We start from the raw sequence: 17933 nt of genomic DNA on the forward strand, positions 1-17933 counted from the left end.
CGCGGCGGCTGCCTGCGCCGGCTGGAGCCGAGGGAAGGGGGAGCGTCCGCAGCCCCGCCCCCGGCCGGGCAGGGGCCCCAGGTACCGCCCCGCCCCCAGGGTGGGCCCGGTACTGGCCCCGCCCACCTCCCGCCCACCTGGGCTACTCACCCGGGGCAGGGAGGCGGCCCGCCCTGGGCTTCTTTCATTTTTTCGATAGGGATTTTAAGGGGTTTTGGCTACCTTTTCCTACTTACTCGCTGTGCTCTAGCCACTCCGCCCCTCCCTCTGCCCGCAAGCAAGTTCCCACCTCAGGGTCTTTGCCTGGGATGCTCTTCCCCCAGATGGCCTCCTCTTGTCCTTCTGGTCTCAGCTCAAATGTCATCTGCTCAGAGACCCTCTCAAACACCCCCAGGCACTATCTGATCAGCCTGTTTTTTCTTTCTAATGCATTATCTGAAATTAGTTTCATTTGCTCACTGCCTCCGCCTCCTAAAAGACCAGTTCGGTGAAAGTGGAGATCCTGTCTTTGTTCTCTATAATACCCAGCACCTAGCACAGTGCCCCGTGCAGCCTGTGCTCAATACCGTTGACCCTCGAACAACATGGGTTTGCAGTGCGTGGGTTCACCTATTTGTGGATTTTTTCAGTAGAAAATACTACAGTACTACACGATGGCTTGGCTGAATCTCTGGATATGGAACTGCAGATCAACAGAGCCAAATATAAATTATACTCTGATTTTTGAATGCAGAGAGGGTGGGCACCGCACCCCCGATGTTGTTCAAGGGTCAACTGTATGTTCTTTTTTTGAATTTATGAATCAGTTAGTATCTGAGGGCTTACACTGGTACAAGCTATTCTCTCCCAGACCCCCTGCTAGACAACCCAGGACATACGGAAGGACAATAGCCTACAATGTCCAGCCACCACAGGGCCCTCCAGGACATCGAGGTAAGAAGGGCACATGGCCAGGTGGAAGCGAAATGGACCAGTGAGCCCAGGAGGACAGACGCCAGGAAACTATTACTTACACACGAATGAAGAATGAAAGGTATGCTCATATTTCATATCATTCCAATTCACATTCAACCAATGTTTCTTGAGAGCCCAGAATATACCAGATACTATCACATGCTCGTCACATTTAATCCTCACAACCACCTTGTAGGGGAGGTATCATTAGTACTATTTTAACAAATGAAAAACTGAGGCTCAGAGAGGATTAAGTGGCTTGTTCAAAGCTCCCCAGATGATAAGTACAGAAGCAAGGGTTTGAATTCAGGCATGTTTAATCCCAAGTCCAGAACTTTCCCCGCTCACCACACTGCCTCTATGAAAGGGTGAAGGGAACCTCTGCCACACCCAGCATCAGGCTGCACACAACAGGTACAGCCAGCCAGGAGGGAGGGGAGTCAAGGAGAAGGTCCCAGAGGTGACAGGTGCTTGGCCCCTTCTACGAGAGCAGTGCTAGGGCTCTCCCTGAGGGGTTAGAGAGAAGCGTGGAGGGAAGGGCCCTAGAATCCAACCCAGGGCTTTCCCCTAATGCTCCCTCTCAGTGCAAGAGGACTGTGAGGAACAGGGCAGAAGCACAAGCTGCCCCTGCTCCAGAGGGAGACAGAAAAGGGCCTTCAAGTTCAGGCCGGGTAAGGAGGCCCAGATGATGTGTCTTTTGAGGATAGGGGGGAAGGGACCTGAGTCAGAAGAACGGGAAGGAGTGTTATACTTTGACTGCTGGAGTAGCAACAGAGCAGGCTGGAGACAAGTCATTTGTGGCAGGCCCCATTATGTGCCTCTCAATCTAACACCTCCCCTCCTGGCTGGAAAGGAAGGCTTCCTACTGTGATGCTGCCCTGCTCAGTCTATCTTCTCAGGCTTTTTCCAGGACTTGCGAGTCTCCAGGAAGATCTTGAACAGGGACAAGAGGATGGGCACAGCCATAGGCAGGAAGAGTGGGATGTAGATGGCAAACTTCTGGTCATCAGGGAAATAGAGGAGGTGGAGGAGCGAGGGATCAAAAAAGGCACGCTCTGAGGATGTCACAGCTTCCTGGCTGGCAACGAAGGCAGAGGCCAGGTGCCCAGAGGCCAACTCCTCCGCTGCCTTCTGGACTGCAGCTACGGCCCTGTACACCTAGGAAGGGGGCAGGGGGTTACCAAAACGTCCTAGGCATCGGTTGGTGGGGAGGGTGGGAGAGGGCCTCACTGTGTCTTCCGTCTACCAGGCAGGTTGCCTGGAGTTCGCCCAGGATATATGGAGGCCGGTAGAAAAGGGCTAGGGGGTATCTTCTTAGTGCCTGCTTAACACCTCACACCCGCACTTAGACTCCTTACTAGGGAGCTGGCACTGACCTCTAGAGGAAGCCTGGGCACTCAAGGATGGCATGCCCACACATCCTCTGGACCTCAAATGGCTCTCTGGTTTCACCACACCCTGGGCCCTGCTGGCCACTCCAGTCCTAGGCCACGGAATCCATCCCCTGCCTGCTTACCTCAGATGCCACATCGTCCTTGATGACAATGTTGCTGATCTTGCCCAGAAGCTGGGCCAGGGAAGTGAGAGTGGTGGTAGCTGTGGCCAGGTTCTCCACTGACCGAGCCCAGAGCAGCCGGTCCAGCTCCCAGCTCATTATCCCTTCACTCTTAGGCCCTGAAAACAGGCATTTTGGAGGCAACTGGGGCTGAGCAATCCCAAAGAGCAGCCTGTAGGAACAGCAAAGAAGGTCAAAGGGGCAGAAGGTGGGAGAAGATGGTCAGGATTCCTAGAATAACTATTAGGATTTTCGATCTCACCCAGAAGCACAGGGGTTGTAGGAAGTGCCTTAGCGTCTTAGGGGGTGAGCAGCAGTAACACAGAGCCCCAAGCCCCAATTTAACCAGTGGTTTTTCACTTTTACCTGTTTCTATATTGTTTCTATATTATAAGATCTTGTGTGAAAAAAGGTTCCATGGCTAAAATATTTCTAATTAACACCAACTAGTTTAATCCCCTCACCCTGTCTACCCTCTCTTTGGACAAACGGGGCCCCTGAGCCTTAGTTAAGGGATGATCCAGGACCACCTCTGACAAGGCACGCGTGTGTGCCTCTCTATTCCTGCACCATGGCAGACATTGCTAATCAATCAGAATCCTCTTTCCTGATGAGCCCAGACACATTCTTAGAATACTAACCACAGGGCATCAGGAAGCCACTATCAATAGATCCGTTTGCACAAGAATTAACAGCTATTTTCTTAAGCATCCCTAATCACAGCCTATGGACCTGACATTCATGAGCCTATTTTTCCTGAAACGCTTTTTGTCAGCAACTAGTCTTTCTTAAGAGAAGGATGAAGTGATCCTTGGAAACCTTTCTTGGTTTCCTTGGGGCTCCAGGCACAGCCAAGGTATCCCTGCCAAGTGAGGGTTTACTGCAGTCAGCCCAGGAGACTGTGGTCAGTCTCAGTGGCCTCGCCCCCAAGTGGATCCCCCAGGACCTCACCGCAACTGAGCCAGGAACACCTCCATCACCCGCACCATGTCCACCTTGACTCTCACCGGCAGCTCCGAGCCATTGTAGGCTTTGGGGTCCACATTGTATACCTGCAGGGGGAAATAGGGGTGCCTCAACATCACGCCAGGACCATGCAAAGCTCTACCCTAGACACTCTGGAGGCCATGAGAGGAAAGGAAGACATACTCTGTGCTCTTTAAAAATTACAAACCTAATATTTTTGGAATACCTGCTATTAGGAGCTTTATATAAATTATCTCCTCTACTCCCTCAAAAATCTTGTTAAAGAAATATTTTTAATTCCATTTTAAAGTTCCTACCCATGAGAAACTCCAATCTAACAGGGGAGACAACATTCCCAACCTTGTTAAGACTCCCACAAACAGGGCCAAGATCTAAGTTATACACAGAATAGTCCTAAGTCAGCGCAAACTGCAAGTGCAAAAGGGTCCTACTATATAAACACTGATGGAAATAAGAAGCAGTGGGGCTGGCGGGGGGCGGTGGGGGGCACGAGCTCACAGCACCTCACCACCACCCGCCAACCCAGGCTGGGCCACACAGGACACCAGAGGAACAACAGAAGGAACAGTCTCAATGAACACCCCTGATGTTTGGGGCTCTGGGGTCTCCGTGGTGTGACCATACCATAATGCCACCCCAGCGGGGGCTGTGGAAGGCGTTGGTGGCCACTGGAGCCCCATCCTTGTCCTGAATGTACAGGGGGGAGTGGGCAAGCTCAGGAACATAGAGTAGAAAGTTGAGCACCGGGTAAAGGGAGGCAGCGCTGGATCCTGTGGCACAAAGAGAAGGGAAGTCAGCACACCAAACACGCTGGGTCTAGATCTTAGGTCTAGGTCAGCCTCTAACTTGCTGGTCACTCACTCTGGGCCTCATTTTCCCCAACTGATAATCACTAGGATATCCTCCAGGCCTGGGTTTCTGTGGTAAACAACTCAGCATTCTCCCGAGATGTGCCACATACATGAAGTGCAATCCTCAGCTTCAAACTGCCCCCAAAGCGCCTCTCCTCCAACAGCCTCCCACCTTTTCCGGCAGTGCCATAAAGCAGTCCCTTGGACCTTGTAGGAAAGAAGGGAGGAAAGGAGGGAAGCAGGGAGGGAGGAGGAATTCGCCAAGGCCTCATGTGCTGCCCCACCCATACCCCTTGGTCCACACTGGCCTAACCCTGGTGCCTAAAATTCCACAACTAGTGATATACTCCCTTTGGTTTGCCTCTATTACAGTTCTACTGTACTGTACTACCTACTCTTCTGAGGTACCAGTGCCAAAATGAAAAACTGGAACCCCCGCTTCAAGGTTCCTCAGCCTCAATCAGCAGAACTGTCGATTCAAATTCTGCCTTCCTGTACTTCTGCTGCTGTCTTTCCTACACGTGTGGCCATATTTTTCCTGGATGGCTTGCAGGGAGGGAGACGCAGCCTATCCATTTGTTTATAAAAAGTGTTGGGAATGTTTAATCAATGCTTTTCGATGTGACAGTGTGGAGATGGAGATATCAACAGACTATCGTGAAAAAGGAGCGTAAATGCCCAGCACCTCCTCAACGCCCTTGGACCAACGCAACCTGGGAGCCATCGCTATATATAACCCGCCTCCCACCCCAGGCTGAGCCTTCAGGGTCCTTCCCCGGCCTGGCAGAAAGACCCTCATCGTCAGGAACTCACCCAGCCGGGACTCCACTGGGTTGATGACATGGGGGAGGCTGTGTGCGGCCAAATAATAGCTGGAGGAAGCTGGGTCAAAGCGGGGGTTTACCCCCAATACTGCGTAGTAAAGGATCTGTAGAGCAAAGAGGGAGCATACTATTTGTCTACTGAGCTATATTCCAATTTGTCCCCCCAAAAGATTTGAGGTGCCTTAAAAAGATAACCATTAGGCAGGGCAAAATATAAGAGACAAAAATCAAGGCCGAGAGAAAGCAGGAGTAGGGAAAAAAATAACAAAGCTAAGGGTAAAGTTAACACACTAAATCCAGGTTTTGAACACCACGTTATTTTACCAGGCTTTCTCACAGCCTAAACAAAGAATAGCATAATTCAGTGTCCACAAGATCAAATCAAATCAGTTATTCAGAAGTAATTTCTCCCACTACCAAGACCTGATAAAAATTTCTCCCACCTTTTCCCTAAAAGGACACTGTGTAATTCAGAAGACTACATTCATCACATCTTTATTGTTATTACATTAACATATTTCAGGAAGTTTTTTTTGTTTGTTTTTTAATAAATTTTTAGGATGGCACAACTGGTGAATACAGTTCCAGAGGGAGCCATAAGGAAGTTACTTTTTTAACAAGCATTGACAAAACTCCCCAAGCTGGACACCAAGGAGAAAAAGTAGACCCCAGAACCATATACATACACCGGAATTTCCTGGCAAATCAGCAAGCTCAAAGAGCTGGAAGAACAGACTACACTTGTAAATGCCAAATATGGAGGGACTTGGAAAAGGATGGTGCAGCGGGGAAAAGGGCTCCTCAACTTGCTCCCAGTCTCACCTGAGAGTCCACAGAGAAGTTGCCCACAGCTCTGAGGGCATTCAGGAAGGGCTGCACATAGCGCCGGACAGCCCCCTCGATGTCCCAGTGGACGTCATGGGACTTGGGGTCAGGGTTGAGTAAACTGAAGGTGATTTCATAGCCTATAAAAACAGGAGTCAGGAAAGCCAGAGGCATCTGTGGATCAAAGGCAGCCTGTACCCCTGGCTGAGTTGAACTTGGTTCTCCTCTGAAATGGGGCTGGTTGCCATCATGGACGCAAAGGGAGGAAAAAAGTGGGATGAGGAACACTGAGTGCTTTAAGAAAAAGATGAAACCACAGAAGAAAGGAGTGAAGCGTTTGCATGCAGATTCCCCTCCTGCCCCACTGTCTCCACATAATTCATTTCCCTCTCCCTTCCCGTGGCACAGCCTGGTCACCCTACCCAAGCTGGACTTGAGAGGCCGCCTCTTATCAGAGCTCCACTTGTCCTCTGGGAGGTGGTCAGCCAAGGCTGCAGCAAGCACGTCCTCAGTCAAAGACATGGCCTGGGCTACTTGGATTACACGGCGGCCAATGATGTTAAAGGCCTCCCGGTGCATTATCCCCCGCACAACTGCCATCCTCTTGGGCCCAATGTAGCTCATCATGTCCTATGAGGGGCAAGCAAGGGACAGAATGCCCACGGCTCAGGGAAGAAAGCAGAAGAGCACTCTGGCTCCTGTCTTTGAGAATCTGGCCTTTTGCCACCGACCAACAGGCCTGCACCTCTCTAGACTCATTGAGAACTATTATGTCAACATTTCTGAGCTATGGGTATATATGAGTGTTTTCATTCATTTCAGTTCCCTTCTCCACCTATTGACATAGGTGCAGGCAACAGCTATATCTTCATGGGCTGGAAACTAAGAGACGGCATGCTGAGCAAGAATAAACAAACAACTGGAAAGTTTGATATAAGTAAATGGCAAAGAGGCAAGTACAAGAATTTTCACAGCAGAATTATTTGTAATAGGATAAAACTGGAGACAATCCAAATGCCTGTCAGCAACAGAATGGATAAATTGTGATATGTTTATACAATGAAACATTAGATAGAATTTTAAATGAATGCATTAGATTCAACTAGACATATTATCATAGATGATTCAAACATAAAGGTCAAGCAAAATGAAAACTAGAGAAGAACATGCGCTTCATTACGGCATTTATATAAAGTTCAAAAATATATAAAATTAAACATATTGTTTATAGAGATATATGTGATAAAACTTGAAAGAAAAATATGAAAATGATACATACAAACTATGGTCACCTTTGGCTGCAAGGGAGTGGGATATAATCATGGAGATGCACAGGGCTGTATTATAGTTTGCAAGCTAGGGGTGGGTACATGGATGTTTATTAAAATTTTCCTTCATCTTTTTGTAATAATTAATATTTCATTATAAATTAAAAAATAAAATGGTAGCCGGTACAGCTCCCACCAAACCTTTTGCTCAGAAACTGAAAAGGTCAATGTATTGCTCATATTATCATCACAGCCCATTCAAACCAGCTTCTTTAATCCTACTGATTTTTTTTCCACTTTAAATTGGAACTTTAGGACTTCCCTGATAGTGCAGTGGTTAAGAATCTGCCTGCCAATACAGGGGGCATGGGTTCGAGCCCGGGTCCAGGAAGATCCCACATGCCACAGAGCAACTAAGCCCGTGTGCCACAACTACTGAGCCTGCGCTCTAGAGTCCGTGCTCCGCAACAAGAGAAGCCACTGCAATGAGAAGCCCGCGCACCTCAACGAAGAGTAGCCCCCGCTCACTGCAACTAGAGAAAGCCCACGTGCAGCAAAGAAGACCCAATGCGGCCCAAATAAATAAATAAATAAATTTATTCTTAAAAAAAAAAAATGGAACTTTAACCACATACAAGCCTTGGATTTAGAAAGACCCAGAGTCAATGAAAACAATCTCTATTTGCATTCTTTTTAAAAAATACTTGAGGAGAGTTTTCTGTAGCAATCGGAAGGAATGGGCAGCAATACTGCAAGAAGGAGACTTAGGAGAGGACAAGCTGAAGGGAGAAGGCATGTCCGCAGCCTCTCTGCTCACCCTACCTGAGGGAGAAGTGAGGAGTGTTCAGAGATCACGTACACTGTCAGGGAGCCCTCTGCTTGCTCTGATGGCTCAGCAAACATGGTTTCTGCCTCTGGGGACAAGAACAGGTGGTGTACCAGGAGCGCAAACACCATTCCCTCTCCCTCTGGCTCCCACATGGTGCCTAACCCATCACTCCACCTCCCGCTCACACCCAACTGACACTGTGGCCAGGCTTGGCCCTCGGTGGCCCAGGCTGAGACACAAGGTATCTCATTCCCAGCTTTCCCAGAGAGATTTTGGAGTTAAGACAAGTTATGGAGGGAGTCCCCTGGTGGTCTAGTGGTTAGGATTCCGGGCTTTCACTGCCGTGGCCCAGGTTCAGTCCCTGGTCAGGGAACTGAGATCCTTGCAGGACACATGGCACAGGCCCCACCCCCCCAAAATAAAGGACAAGATATGGAAACTACACACTTAGAGATCAGAAGGAAAAAGAGGGCTTCCTGTTAAAATGATCACCCCTCCTAGTACCTTGTATACTGCCCAATGACAGGGCTTCCTCCTCATGATCCATAGCCCTCCGATAGGCCTTCTGGAAACGGCATTTGATTTTCAATTTGTCTTAGAGAAAAGAAAGAAGCATGATGAGAAGAGCAAGTGTCAGACTCTGCCAACCCTTCCAGCCCTAATGCTGTCCAGTGTCCAAGGAGAGCAAGATGATTGTTTGCAGAGAAATACCAAGAAGCAACAGCCAATTCTAATGATTTCTGCATGGATGATATAAATACATGACACTCCACCTCTTCCACCTGCCCAGCTCTTGCCTCTCGCTGTGCACCTTCAACCTGAAGTACCCTCCCCACAGGGAAATCTATTACAATATTCATTACATTAGTAGGTAAAAGGAGGAAAACCATATGATCGTTTCAATAGATGTCTCAAAATAAACTCAGTGAACATTCTTGATAAAAATAAGATGCACACTTAATGACAAAACACTATAGTTCCATTAAAATTAGCACGAAAACAAGGATGCCTGCTATCTCCCCTATTATTCAGCACTGTTCTTCCTGAAGTTCCTGACCAATGCAGTAAGTGAAAAAAGAGAAACATGAATATTTGAAAGAGACAAAATGGCCACTTTTTGAAGTAGCATAATTATTTTCAAAGAGAATCAAAGAGAACTAAAAAACTATTATAAGAAAATGCAAGAATGGGTAGCTTTCTAATAAATACCAGCAATATCTAATTAAAAAAGCAATATTTTTAAAAATCCCAATTGCAGTAACAATAAAGAATATAAAAATATCCAGGAATACATGTACAAAACTGTAAGAAAAAAAAAAACCAGGACTTTACTCAATGACATAAAAGAAGATCTGAATAAAATGGAAACACATACAAGGCTCCTAGATGAAAAAACTAAATATTCTCAGAATATCAATTCTCTCCAAGTTAATCTAAACATGTAAGGCAATCCCAAAGGGATTTTTTTCACCACTTGGAACTTGACAAGCTGAACCTAAAATTTATTGGGAAAGTTCTTCTTTACAGAATTCCAGAAGAATGCAGAAGAAATGGCAGAATTTAAAAATTGCCATTTTGCAACCTAATGAAATGGATTCCAGTATCAACAGATGCTAAAATCATCAGGTGAAAGGTTGACAGAGAACTAAAATACAGAAGTCAAGCTGACAATATCTGAACTAAATAATCATCTTTGCATCACCCAAAGTGAAACAACCAGGCCACTACATGATATAACACGATAGGAAGTACAACACACCAACTGTGAAGTTTTATTGCCTAAAAAACTGAACATGGGTAGTGTATATATGTCCATGCCACTCTGTCACTTCATCCCAGCTTACCCTTCCCCCTCCGCACGTCCTCAAGTCCATTCAAGTGCGGCCAAAAATTAAATTTAGGACTTCCCTGGTGGCGCAGTGCTTAAGAATCCGCCTGCCAATGCAGGGGACACGGATTCGAGCCCTGGTCCGGGAGGATCCCACATGCTGCAGAGCAACTAAGCCCGTGCGCCACAACTACTGAACCTGCGCTCTAGAGCCCTCGAGCCACAACTACTGAGCCAACATGCTGCAACTACTGAGCCCACGTGCTGCAGCTACTGAAGCCTGTGTACCTAGAACCCATGCTCCGCAAAAAGAGAAGGCAGTGCAATGAGAAGCCCTTGCACCACAACAAAGAGTAGCCCCCGCTCGCTGCAACTAGAGAAAGACCGCGAGCAGCAATGATGACCCAACTCAGCCAAATTATAAATTAAATAAATAAATTTTTAAAAATTAAAAAACTGATTTTAAGTAAACCTCTAGATCTAACTACCAGTTTATAAGAAATATGGATACTAGAGAAATAAGTTAAATGAAACCAAGAGGAAGAAATCTGCCAAATCCAGAATGTGAGATGTTCTATCAAACAAATGACCTGGTTTCTCCAACAAATCAATGAGAACAAGTATATTGGGATGGGGTAGGGAGAGCTAGTATATAATAAAAGAGACAAGAGACTTAAAATGGGGATCATAATGTTAGGATTAAATGAGGCAACACGTGTAAAGTGTTTCACCGAGTTTCTGGCATATAATGAACAACTAATATTAGCTATCATTATTACTAACTAGTGTTATCCCTCCCTCTCCTCCTTATTTAACTTGAATTCCTACATATCCTTTAAAAATCTGGCTTAAAAATTACAGCTCTCAAAACCTTCTCTACCTTTCTTTCCTCCAGACAGTTATAGTCTCTTTCTTAAGTACAATCTCTGTTTCTTATATACTTATATACTTCTGAGATTTCTTTGTCTCTCTCCCCTACCTATGAATTTCTTGAAACCAATATCAATTTCTTATTCATCCCCAAATTCCTGATACCTACGTGCCTAACACTTCGTAAAGTATTTAATGTTAAACTGAATAAGGCCTGTATGTAAGTCCAAATTGATTCCAAACCCTGTGTTCATTCCACTACATCCCACATCCTCCCCTATCCCGTAATGAGCATCACCTACTTCTGATCAGGTAGCACAACTGTTTTATGAATAAAACTGCCCCTTTAATGGTGAATACTGAATTTAAAGCTGCTTTTTTTCTTAGCAAACACACTGTTCATTCGAAGTGGCCTTTTAATAAGTTTGTAATCACCTTTACGGGATACCCATGCTCCTCCTATCCAACCTATCTGCGGACTGAACTCAGACCAGAAAGGCAGCCCTGATCAGGAACTCACACTTCAGAGGGATCTCTCTCTCATGCACAACGGTGAAGGGCAGCTTTTCCTGGTCGTCCAATGGCACTGATTCCTGGGTAAACACGACAGTGACCGGCACCATGAGCCGGAGCTGCGGGAAGAAGCATCAGGGCCATCAGTGAGTCTCCATCTTGCCGGTGGGCTGTCCCCTGGTCCTCCACCACCGAGGTCTTACCTGCAGGGAATTCAGCCCACTGATCTGGGAGTAAGGCAATGGGGCCCGGTAGGTCTCCGTGGTCTTCCACCAAAGCGGCAGCCCCAGCACGATGACCACCGCGGCGAAGAAGAGGGCGGCGCGCTTGCCTCGAACCACCTCTGGGGACACGGAGGGATCCACTGAGGCGCCGCCAGAGGTGGGCTCGGGTGCCGGCCCCACCCCCGACGCGGAGGAGCCCCGGCAACCTGTACTCAGAACCTCTCAGCCCGCACTCGAAGGGATTCCCCGGCGAGGGGCCCGGACCCTAGTCTGAAGGGATGCTGTCTGAGACGAACCCTGAACCCCCACTCGCGGGACCTCTGGCACAACACAGTCCCCACCCCCGCATTCCTCCCTCGCAATCCGCGAGCCGCAGCCCCCTCCCGAATGCCGCCGCACCTAGGTCTGTAGCTGCCGCCCCCGGGGCCGCCATACTCGCTTCCAACCACTCTTGCCGCCGAGGGGAGGAGCTGCGTAGGCCTCCCCCAATCGGAAACCCGCAAGGAGTGGGCGTGCCCACGGCAGCGATCGCGACCAATCACGAGCGGCACTCCAGACGAAAACCGACGAAGGGTGGGCGGGGTGCGCAGAGAGCTTCTCCCAGAGCTTGAAAGGACGCTGACCCGTCGATTGAGGAGCTGTGCGGGTTTCGGTTTTGCTGGAAGACACCCTGCGCTTCCTTGTGGAACCCACTCCTAGCCCAGGGAATATGAGCGCAAACTCTGCAGTTGTTAAATACTAGCCGGGAGACCACGGGAAGCTGTAAGTCTCAGTGTTCTCATCTGAAAAATGGAGATTCTTGACTAAAATGAGGTCATTCATGGAAAGAGCACACGGAAAGTCGCTTATCACGATAATTGTTTATCATCCCTATTATAGAGCTCCTCTTTCGGAGGAGCAAGCTAATAGTACGTTTTTAGGATATTTAGCTCATTTAGTATTTTTAAAATTCATTTGAATTCATTTACAACTTGTTAAAGTCTGAATACCTCACTTAAAATTCTTGAAAATTCATGAGCACAGAATTCTGGATGATCCTGATCACTTGGGTTCAAATCCCAGCTTCACCACTTTACCTGAGTGAGCTTGAGAAGTTAATTAACCTCTCTGTGCTTGTTTCCTCATATTAAAATAGGGATAGCAGGGAATTCCCTGGCGGTCCAATGGTCAGGACTCTGCAGGTGGCGTGGGTTCGATTCGGGGAACTAAGATCCCGCATGCCCCGTGACGTGGCCAAGAAAGATAAAATTGTTTTAATAAATAAATAAAATAGGGATAGCAATAGTATCTACTTTTGTAGAATTGTTGTAGTAAATGAGTTAACAACTGTAAAGTGACTAGAATAGGGCCTGGCAGGAGACTGCTATGTAAGTTTGAGCTATTTTTATTAACACAAGATCAGGCCACAATCGGCCTACACACCCATATTGCAATAATTAGCTGGGCGGAGCATTGATTGTGCACTTCACACAGAGCATGGCCTCCCCAGTTCACACAGAACACACAGCAGGTTCTCTCATCTTTTCATCTGCTCAGATAGACCCAGGTGCTCCACCTACAGCCCCACGTCCAAGCTAAGTGGTCAAAGTTCATTATGAGACTTCACCAGGTCTGCTCTTGCCCAGACCCTTAAATTGGTTCCCTCTGTGCCCCTATCTATCCCAACTGGGAGTGAGCAACAGCTCTCGGCAACCTGCTAGATAACCTGCTGTGTCGGGCATCGCTGAGCCCTGGGGATTTTCCCTGTTGGGCAACCCAGGTGCTCCTTTTGCAGTGGCTCCCCCTGGTGAAATGTGTCAAGCCTCATTAGGGCTTAACACAGCTGAGAGGTGAGAGACTCCTCCCATCGCCTCTTATCCCAGTTTGGGGCCATGTGCAAAAGCTGTGTTCAGAAGTAGCTTGAGTCCTGCCTCACTCCATCCTTCTGCACCTGCTGCCAAGTGCCTCTGAAGTGGCAGTTCCCGAAAGACTCACAGCCCTCCATACTGCCATGCTCCAGCCTCGGACATCAACAGCAAGAGCCTGAGCTGAGAATGGTGACTGGGTGTGCCCCTCCCCCGCCAAACTTAAAGCCCAGTAAAACTCAAAACCCACCCTCTCCACCTCCACAGTCGGAGAGGGCTCAGAGACAGTAGTCAGCAGAGATCAGAAACTGGGAGGTGGGAATTGGATGTGTAAAAAAGACAGACAAAGTAGCATGCTTTGCTACCATTTATTTGCTATGTGGTATGTACCCAAAGCATGAGTCAGCTCTGGTGCCGTACCCTCTGATCCCAGGAGAGAGGGTGGGCAAGGAGAGCCCAAGGAGAAGCAACCCTGTCATGGGGAAATTGTGGGGGCTGGCAGAGGCACGGGGGAGACCCAGGCATCCTGCTCTGACTTCTAGCAAGTTCTCCTGCCCTCAGTCATGAGGGGCTCCCTATCCTCCCATCCAATGGTCCCAGGTGCAACAATCGGAGAGGGGAGGGGAGGAGAAAAAAGGAAGATGACTCAGTGCTGGGTGGAGGCATCTCCACTCTTCATGGCTACTTGGCCCTGGCTGTAACTACAGGCAAAATTGGGTGCAGGTGGCCGGGCCGAGGGCTGTGGTATGGAGTGGGTACTCAGTAGGCATGGTTGGCAATGTAGAGGGATTGTGCTGCCGCTCCACCATCTTCTCCGCTGCCTTCATACTTGCCCTGGGCCGCAAGGCCATTCACCTGCAAAAGGAAGGGGGTAAGTAGGCTGACCCAGTCCACAGGTGCTGAACCCTTCCAGACTACAGCCTTTGGGTGCTGACCCTGCCTGGCTACACACCACCTCCCCACCCACCACCTCTAGCTCCCAACCTCGGCCCGCTTGATGAACTCCTCAGTGGCGGCTCCAGCATTATCCCGTTGCCCTCGCCAGGTGTTGAGTGCAGAGGCCTGCAGGGCACGCCCATAGGAGAAGGTGAGGGCCCAGGGCCGGGGAAGGGGGCATTGGTTGATAGCATTGAGGTTGAGAGATGCCTCCTCTTCACTCTGACCCCCAGACAGAAAGGTCACTCCTAGGGTGGAGAAGAGAAGACAAACTGATTGATCACTCCTTATTTTTCCAGGGTAAGGAACCCCTGGAGGCCGCAAGAACGGGGGAAGAACGTGAGAATGGGTCTTAGGGAAAGGAACAGGTTTGGAAGCAGGGTGGTACCTGGGACAGCTGGGGGCACAGTGCGGCGCAGGGCAGTGACAGTTGCCATGGCGATCTCCTCTGGGCTATACTTAATGGGACAGGCATGGCCAGGGGTCACCATGTTGGGCTTGAGCAGGGTCCCCTCCAGGTACACGTGATGGTCACTCAGGGCCTTGTACACCGCAGCCAGGACCTGGGGATCAGAGGAGGTTTACTAAGGTTCCGGGGCCCTGCCACTCACTACATTAGGTTCTCTGTCTAGGGCTGGGTGGGCATGACTGTGAGGGTGGGTACAGGTCAGACTCACAGGTACATTCTGGGAGCAAGTAAAAGAGTGCTTGAGGAAGGTGCCTGCATCTGAGCCAGGGACTGTGGGGAACAGGCTCCCTGTCAGGCTTTCTCTGTGGTATATGTCTGTGCCCAGGTGTGGACTCACCTTCTCTGTAACATACTGGCAACGTTTGAGGTCATGGTCTCCATCAGGCAGGATCTCAGGTTCCACAATGGGCACAATCCCATTCTGCAGGTAAGAGCAGAGTATCTTGGGATGGGCAGTCGGTAAGATGGAAGAAAGCCATGTAACTCTCTCGCCCCCAGGCACAGAGCACCCATCTGACCCCTGTCACACACACAGGCACACCTGCTGGCAGATGCTGGCATAGCGGGCCAGCACGTTGGCATTCTCCAGAACAGCAAGTGCTGAGGGCGTGCGTTCACTGATTTTCAGCACGCAGCGCCACTTGGCGAAGTCGGCGCCATCCTTCTTGTACTGGGCACAGCGTTCCGAGAGCCCATCCAGCCCTGCAGGCATAGTGCCAGCCTCATTACTCTGCTCCTCTTTGCCAGCAGCAACCACCCAACAACCCTGTGGTCCTGAAGCCCACCCCTCCTGTACCTTGAGTGGTGGTTTCTCCATCAGTTCCGGCTAGAGGCACTACACCCTTGTCAACCTGAAGGGGAAACACAGGCACAGAACTGAACCCAGGCAGGATTCTGCTTGCCACCCCTCACACCCACACACCTATTTCCATGCTCAGCCCCCATCCAGGGCCAGTGGCTGCACCTTGATGCCCACGACAATGCCCTTATCCTGGATGGTACGGACGAAGAGGACACCATTATCATCTTTCTGGTAGAGTGTCTCATGGAAGAATATGACACCTCCGATGCACTTCTTCACACGGTCATCGGCACTGAACAGGACCTGACGGTACAACCGGCGGTTCTCCTCTGTGTTCTCCACCCCAATTTGGCTCAGCCGCTTGGCCATGCTGCCTGGGGGCAAACAAAGTAGGGTGGGAAGGTCATCCCCAGGGCTCCCTGGATACTTCTTCCCCACCTGACCACAGGCCCCCACCTACCTACAGACTCATCTGCGGCCAGGATGCCTTTGCCTGGGGCCACAATCCGGAGGGCAATGTCGGACAACTCCTTTTTCTGCTCAGCAGAAAGGGCTGGGTACGAGTGGGGCATGGTGACAGTTCTGTGGAATGGAGACAAGGTATAAAAGCTGGACCCCACCCACTACCTCCTCTGCTTCCTCTCCTGTCCATATGGAGAGGAATGGCCTTTTCCTTCCACCCCAACAAGGAGGGGCTGGGAACAGGGCAGCAGCAGTCCTTGGCATGGGTCCTGGGCATTAAAATGGCACCAATCCCTCTGACAGCCAGCAGGCTCAGGGCCCCAATTCCCACATCTCCCTTTGTCCCTGCTGGGCACCCTTCCCAGCCCCAGGGTGGGGGTGGGGAGGTGAGCAGCCCCAAAGCTGCAGGTCTTCTTATGAAACTACTGCCCAAATAAAGATGCCAACCCTTTTTTCACTGAATTTGGCCCCTTCTTCAGGTGGGCGTAAGCACTGGCCTTTCCACCTTCCCTCTTCTCATCCTCAGCAGGGCCCTGAGGGAAAATGCACTTACTTCAGAGGCTTCAGAATGAGGCAAAATTACCCATCACCCCTCTTCCCTCAGCTTCTGGAGGAAAAGAGTGGGGGTAGGGAGGAGGAGTGGCACAAAACACGGCCACAGGCTTCCATAACCTCTTCTCCATTCCCTGAACCTAACTGCCTAGGCAGTCAGGAGAATGGGAGCAGAGGATCAGGGTTGAAAGGAATGAGGAGAGAGCCTGAGAGGAGAGAGAGGGAGACATGCAGGAGCAGCAGGGAGGAGACTTGTGAGGAGATGATGGTGAGACAGGTTAACTAGTGAAGGGAGAAGAACTGGAGAGGGAACTCAGCCTAGGAGAGGCAGCAGGCTGAGATTAAAAGGGTCTGGGTGAGAGAGGCTAACCCCAAGGAAAAATCCAGTAGGCAGAAGATTTAGGATTGGAAAAGCTGCGTAAGAGCTTAAGAGGAAGGAGTGGTGTGGGAGAAGCTGAGCAGTGGTGTGGGGTTTCCAGTGGACAGAAGGGAGAGAGAATGTAAGGAGAGAGCTGAGAAGGCACATCAAGGGGCCCCCAGGAGCAGGGTAAGGAAGGCAGAAAGAAGAATCAGGGAGAGGAAGCGGAGATGCTGAGCAACTCCCGCTTCGCCCCGGGCCTCACCTGTGCGCGGCGAGTTAGCTGCGGCAGCCACAGGAGCAGCTCGGGTTCAGGTCCGCAGCAGCTGTGGCTCCAAGCCCGGCTCCTGTAAATGAGGCTGTGGCGACTGCAGAGCTACGTGACTCCCCCGGAGGGCGGGGCCAGCACCTCCCCGCCCTGGCCACGCCCTCTCCCAGGACTGGAGTCAGCGGCGAGGCCACGCCCACAGAGGCGGGGCGACGAGGTGGAGTGACTACTCTGCTGGGATCTCCGAGGTGTTTGCGCACTGTCCCCCTCCCACCAAGCGGGCCAGCCACCAAGGCCCCATGGGCACGAAATGGCCTCGCCTCATTTCTGCCACAATCGCCTTTACCATGTGCAGAGCACTGTGATGGCTGTTGGGGACGAAGCCTGGTCTGGTGAAGGAGGGTCACCTAAACAATCACAACAGTTGGGTTAGATGGGACACAGGCACCAACAGTGTGGGAGTCCAGGGCAGAGAGTAAGGAACTGAGTTTCTCTGTCCTCACCCCCTTATTCACCAGGGCTACAGGCAGTGAGCCAGGGAACAAGCAGTCCAGTTACCAGAGTATCTGGGGAGAAAAGGCGTCGGGGTGGTGGGGGGAGACGGGCTTTGGCTCTGGATGCAGTGGGAGGGGTGTGTGGAGGATGCCCAGGCAAGAGGGCCAAGCTGCCTCTCCCCTGACCTCATCCACCCACCTCCTACCCAAGAAATAAGAT

The 17933-nt window shown here is 50.0% G+C and overlaps 2 protein-coding genes across 5 annotated transcripts; both read right to left on the reverse strand.

The window, feature by feature from the left end:
• Positions 1-1054: 1054 nt before the first annotated feature.
• PIGS (phosphatidylinositol glycan anchor biosynthesis class S) lies at positions 1055-11989 on the reverse strand. 2 transcript variants are annotated; one of them, XM_024737288.1, is made up of 12 exons: positions 11928-11989; positions 11508-11647; positions 11312-11423; positions 8598-8687; positions 8087-8178; positions 6419-6626; positions 5994-6136; positions 5161-5275; positions 4121-4266; positions 3461-3561; positions 2471-2681; positions 1055-2112 (listed from the first exon to the last, which is right to left on the reverse strand). In XM_024737288.1, exons 1-12 carry the CDS (start codon positions 11959-11961, stop codon positions 1837-1839), a joined length of 1668 nt encoding a protein of 555 aa, XP_024593056.1. In that variant the 5' UTR covers positions 11962-11989; the 3' UTR covers positions 1055-1836. The 2 variants fall into 2 exon arrangements, with proteins under 2 accessions (XP_024593056.1, XP_024593057.1); XM_024737289.1 differs by lacking the exon at positions 6419-6626 and having other exon boundaries at positions 5994-6233.
• A 1732-nt stretch (positions 11990-13721) lies between these two features.
• Positions 13722-17353, reverse strand: ALDOC (aldolase, fructose-bisphosphate C). Of its 3 annotated transcripts, none has more exons than XM_024735878.1 (10): positions 17217-17325; positions 16489-16574; positions 16040-16161; positions 15742-15953; positions 15574-15628; positions 15319-15479; positions 15115-15198; positions 14697-14871; positions 14357-14556; positions 13727-14227 (listed from the first exon to the last, which is right to left on the reverse strand). In XM_024735878.1, exons 3-10 carry the CDS (start codon positions 16149-16151, stop codon positions 14132-14134), a joined length of 1095 nt encoding a protein of 364 aa, XP_024591646.1. In that variant the 5' UTR covers positions 16152-16161; positions 16489-16574; positions 17217-17325; the 3' UTR covers positions 13727-14131. The 3 variants fall into 3 exon arrangements, with proteins under 3 accessions (XP_024591635.1, XP_024591646.1, XP_024591657.1); XM_024735889.1 differs by lacking the exon at positions 16489-16574 and adding an exon at positions 16595-16648 and having other exon boundaries at positions 17217-17238; XM_024735867.1 differs by lacking the exon at positions 16489-16574 and having other exon boundaries at positions 13722-14227; positions 17217-17353.
• Positions 17354-17933: the final 580 nt, after the last annotated feature.

This window comes from Neophocaena asiaeorientalis, unplaced genomic scaffold (assembly GCF_003031525.2).
Source record: "Neophocaena asiaeorientalis asiaeorientalis breed wild unplaced genomic scaffold, Neophocaena_asiaeorientalis_V1.1 scaffold129, whole genome shotgun sequence".
Taxonomy (NCBI): Eukaryota; Metazoa; Chordata; class Mammalia; order Artiodactyla; family Phocoenidae; genus Neophocaena; species Neophocaena asiaeorientalis.

Bases quoted from the DNA above. Each gene is read 5' to 3' on its own strand.
- PIGS (XM_024737288.1), bottom strand. From the start codon at position 11,961: ATGGCGGCCCCGGGGGCGGCAGCTACAGACCTAG. The intron at 8,179-8,597 runs GTACTAGGAGGG...TCTTGTCCCCAG, and splicing joins GTCATTGGGCAGTATACAAG to AGGCAGAAACCATGTTTGCT. The intron at 6,627-8,086 runs GTAGGGTGAGCA...TGCCCCTCATAG, and splicing joins ACTCCTCACTTCTCCCTCAG to GACATGATGAGCTACATTGG.
- ALDOC (XM_024735867.1), bottom strand. From the start codon at position 16,151: ATGCCCCACTCGTACCCAGCCCTTTCTGCTGAGCAGAAAAAGGAGTTG. The intron at 15,480-15,573 runs GTACAGGAGGGG...CTATGCCTGCAG, and splicing joins TGGAGAAACCACCACTCAAG to GGCTGGATGGGCTCTCGGAA. The intron at 14,557-14,696 runs GTACCACCCTGC...TCTCCACCCTAG, and splicing joins TGTGCCCCCAGCTGTCCCAG to GAGTGACCTTTCTGTCTGGG.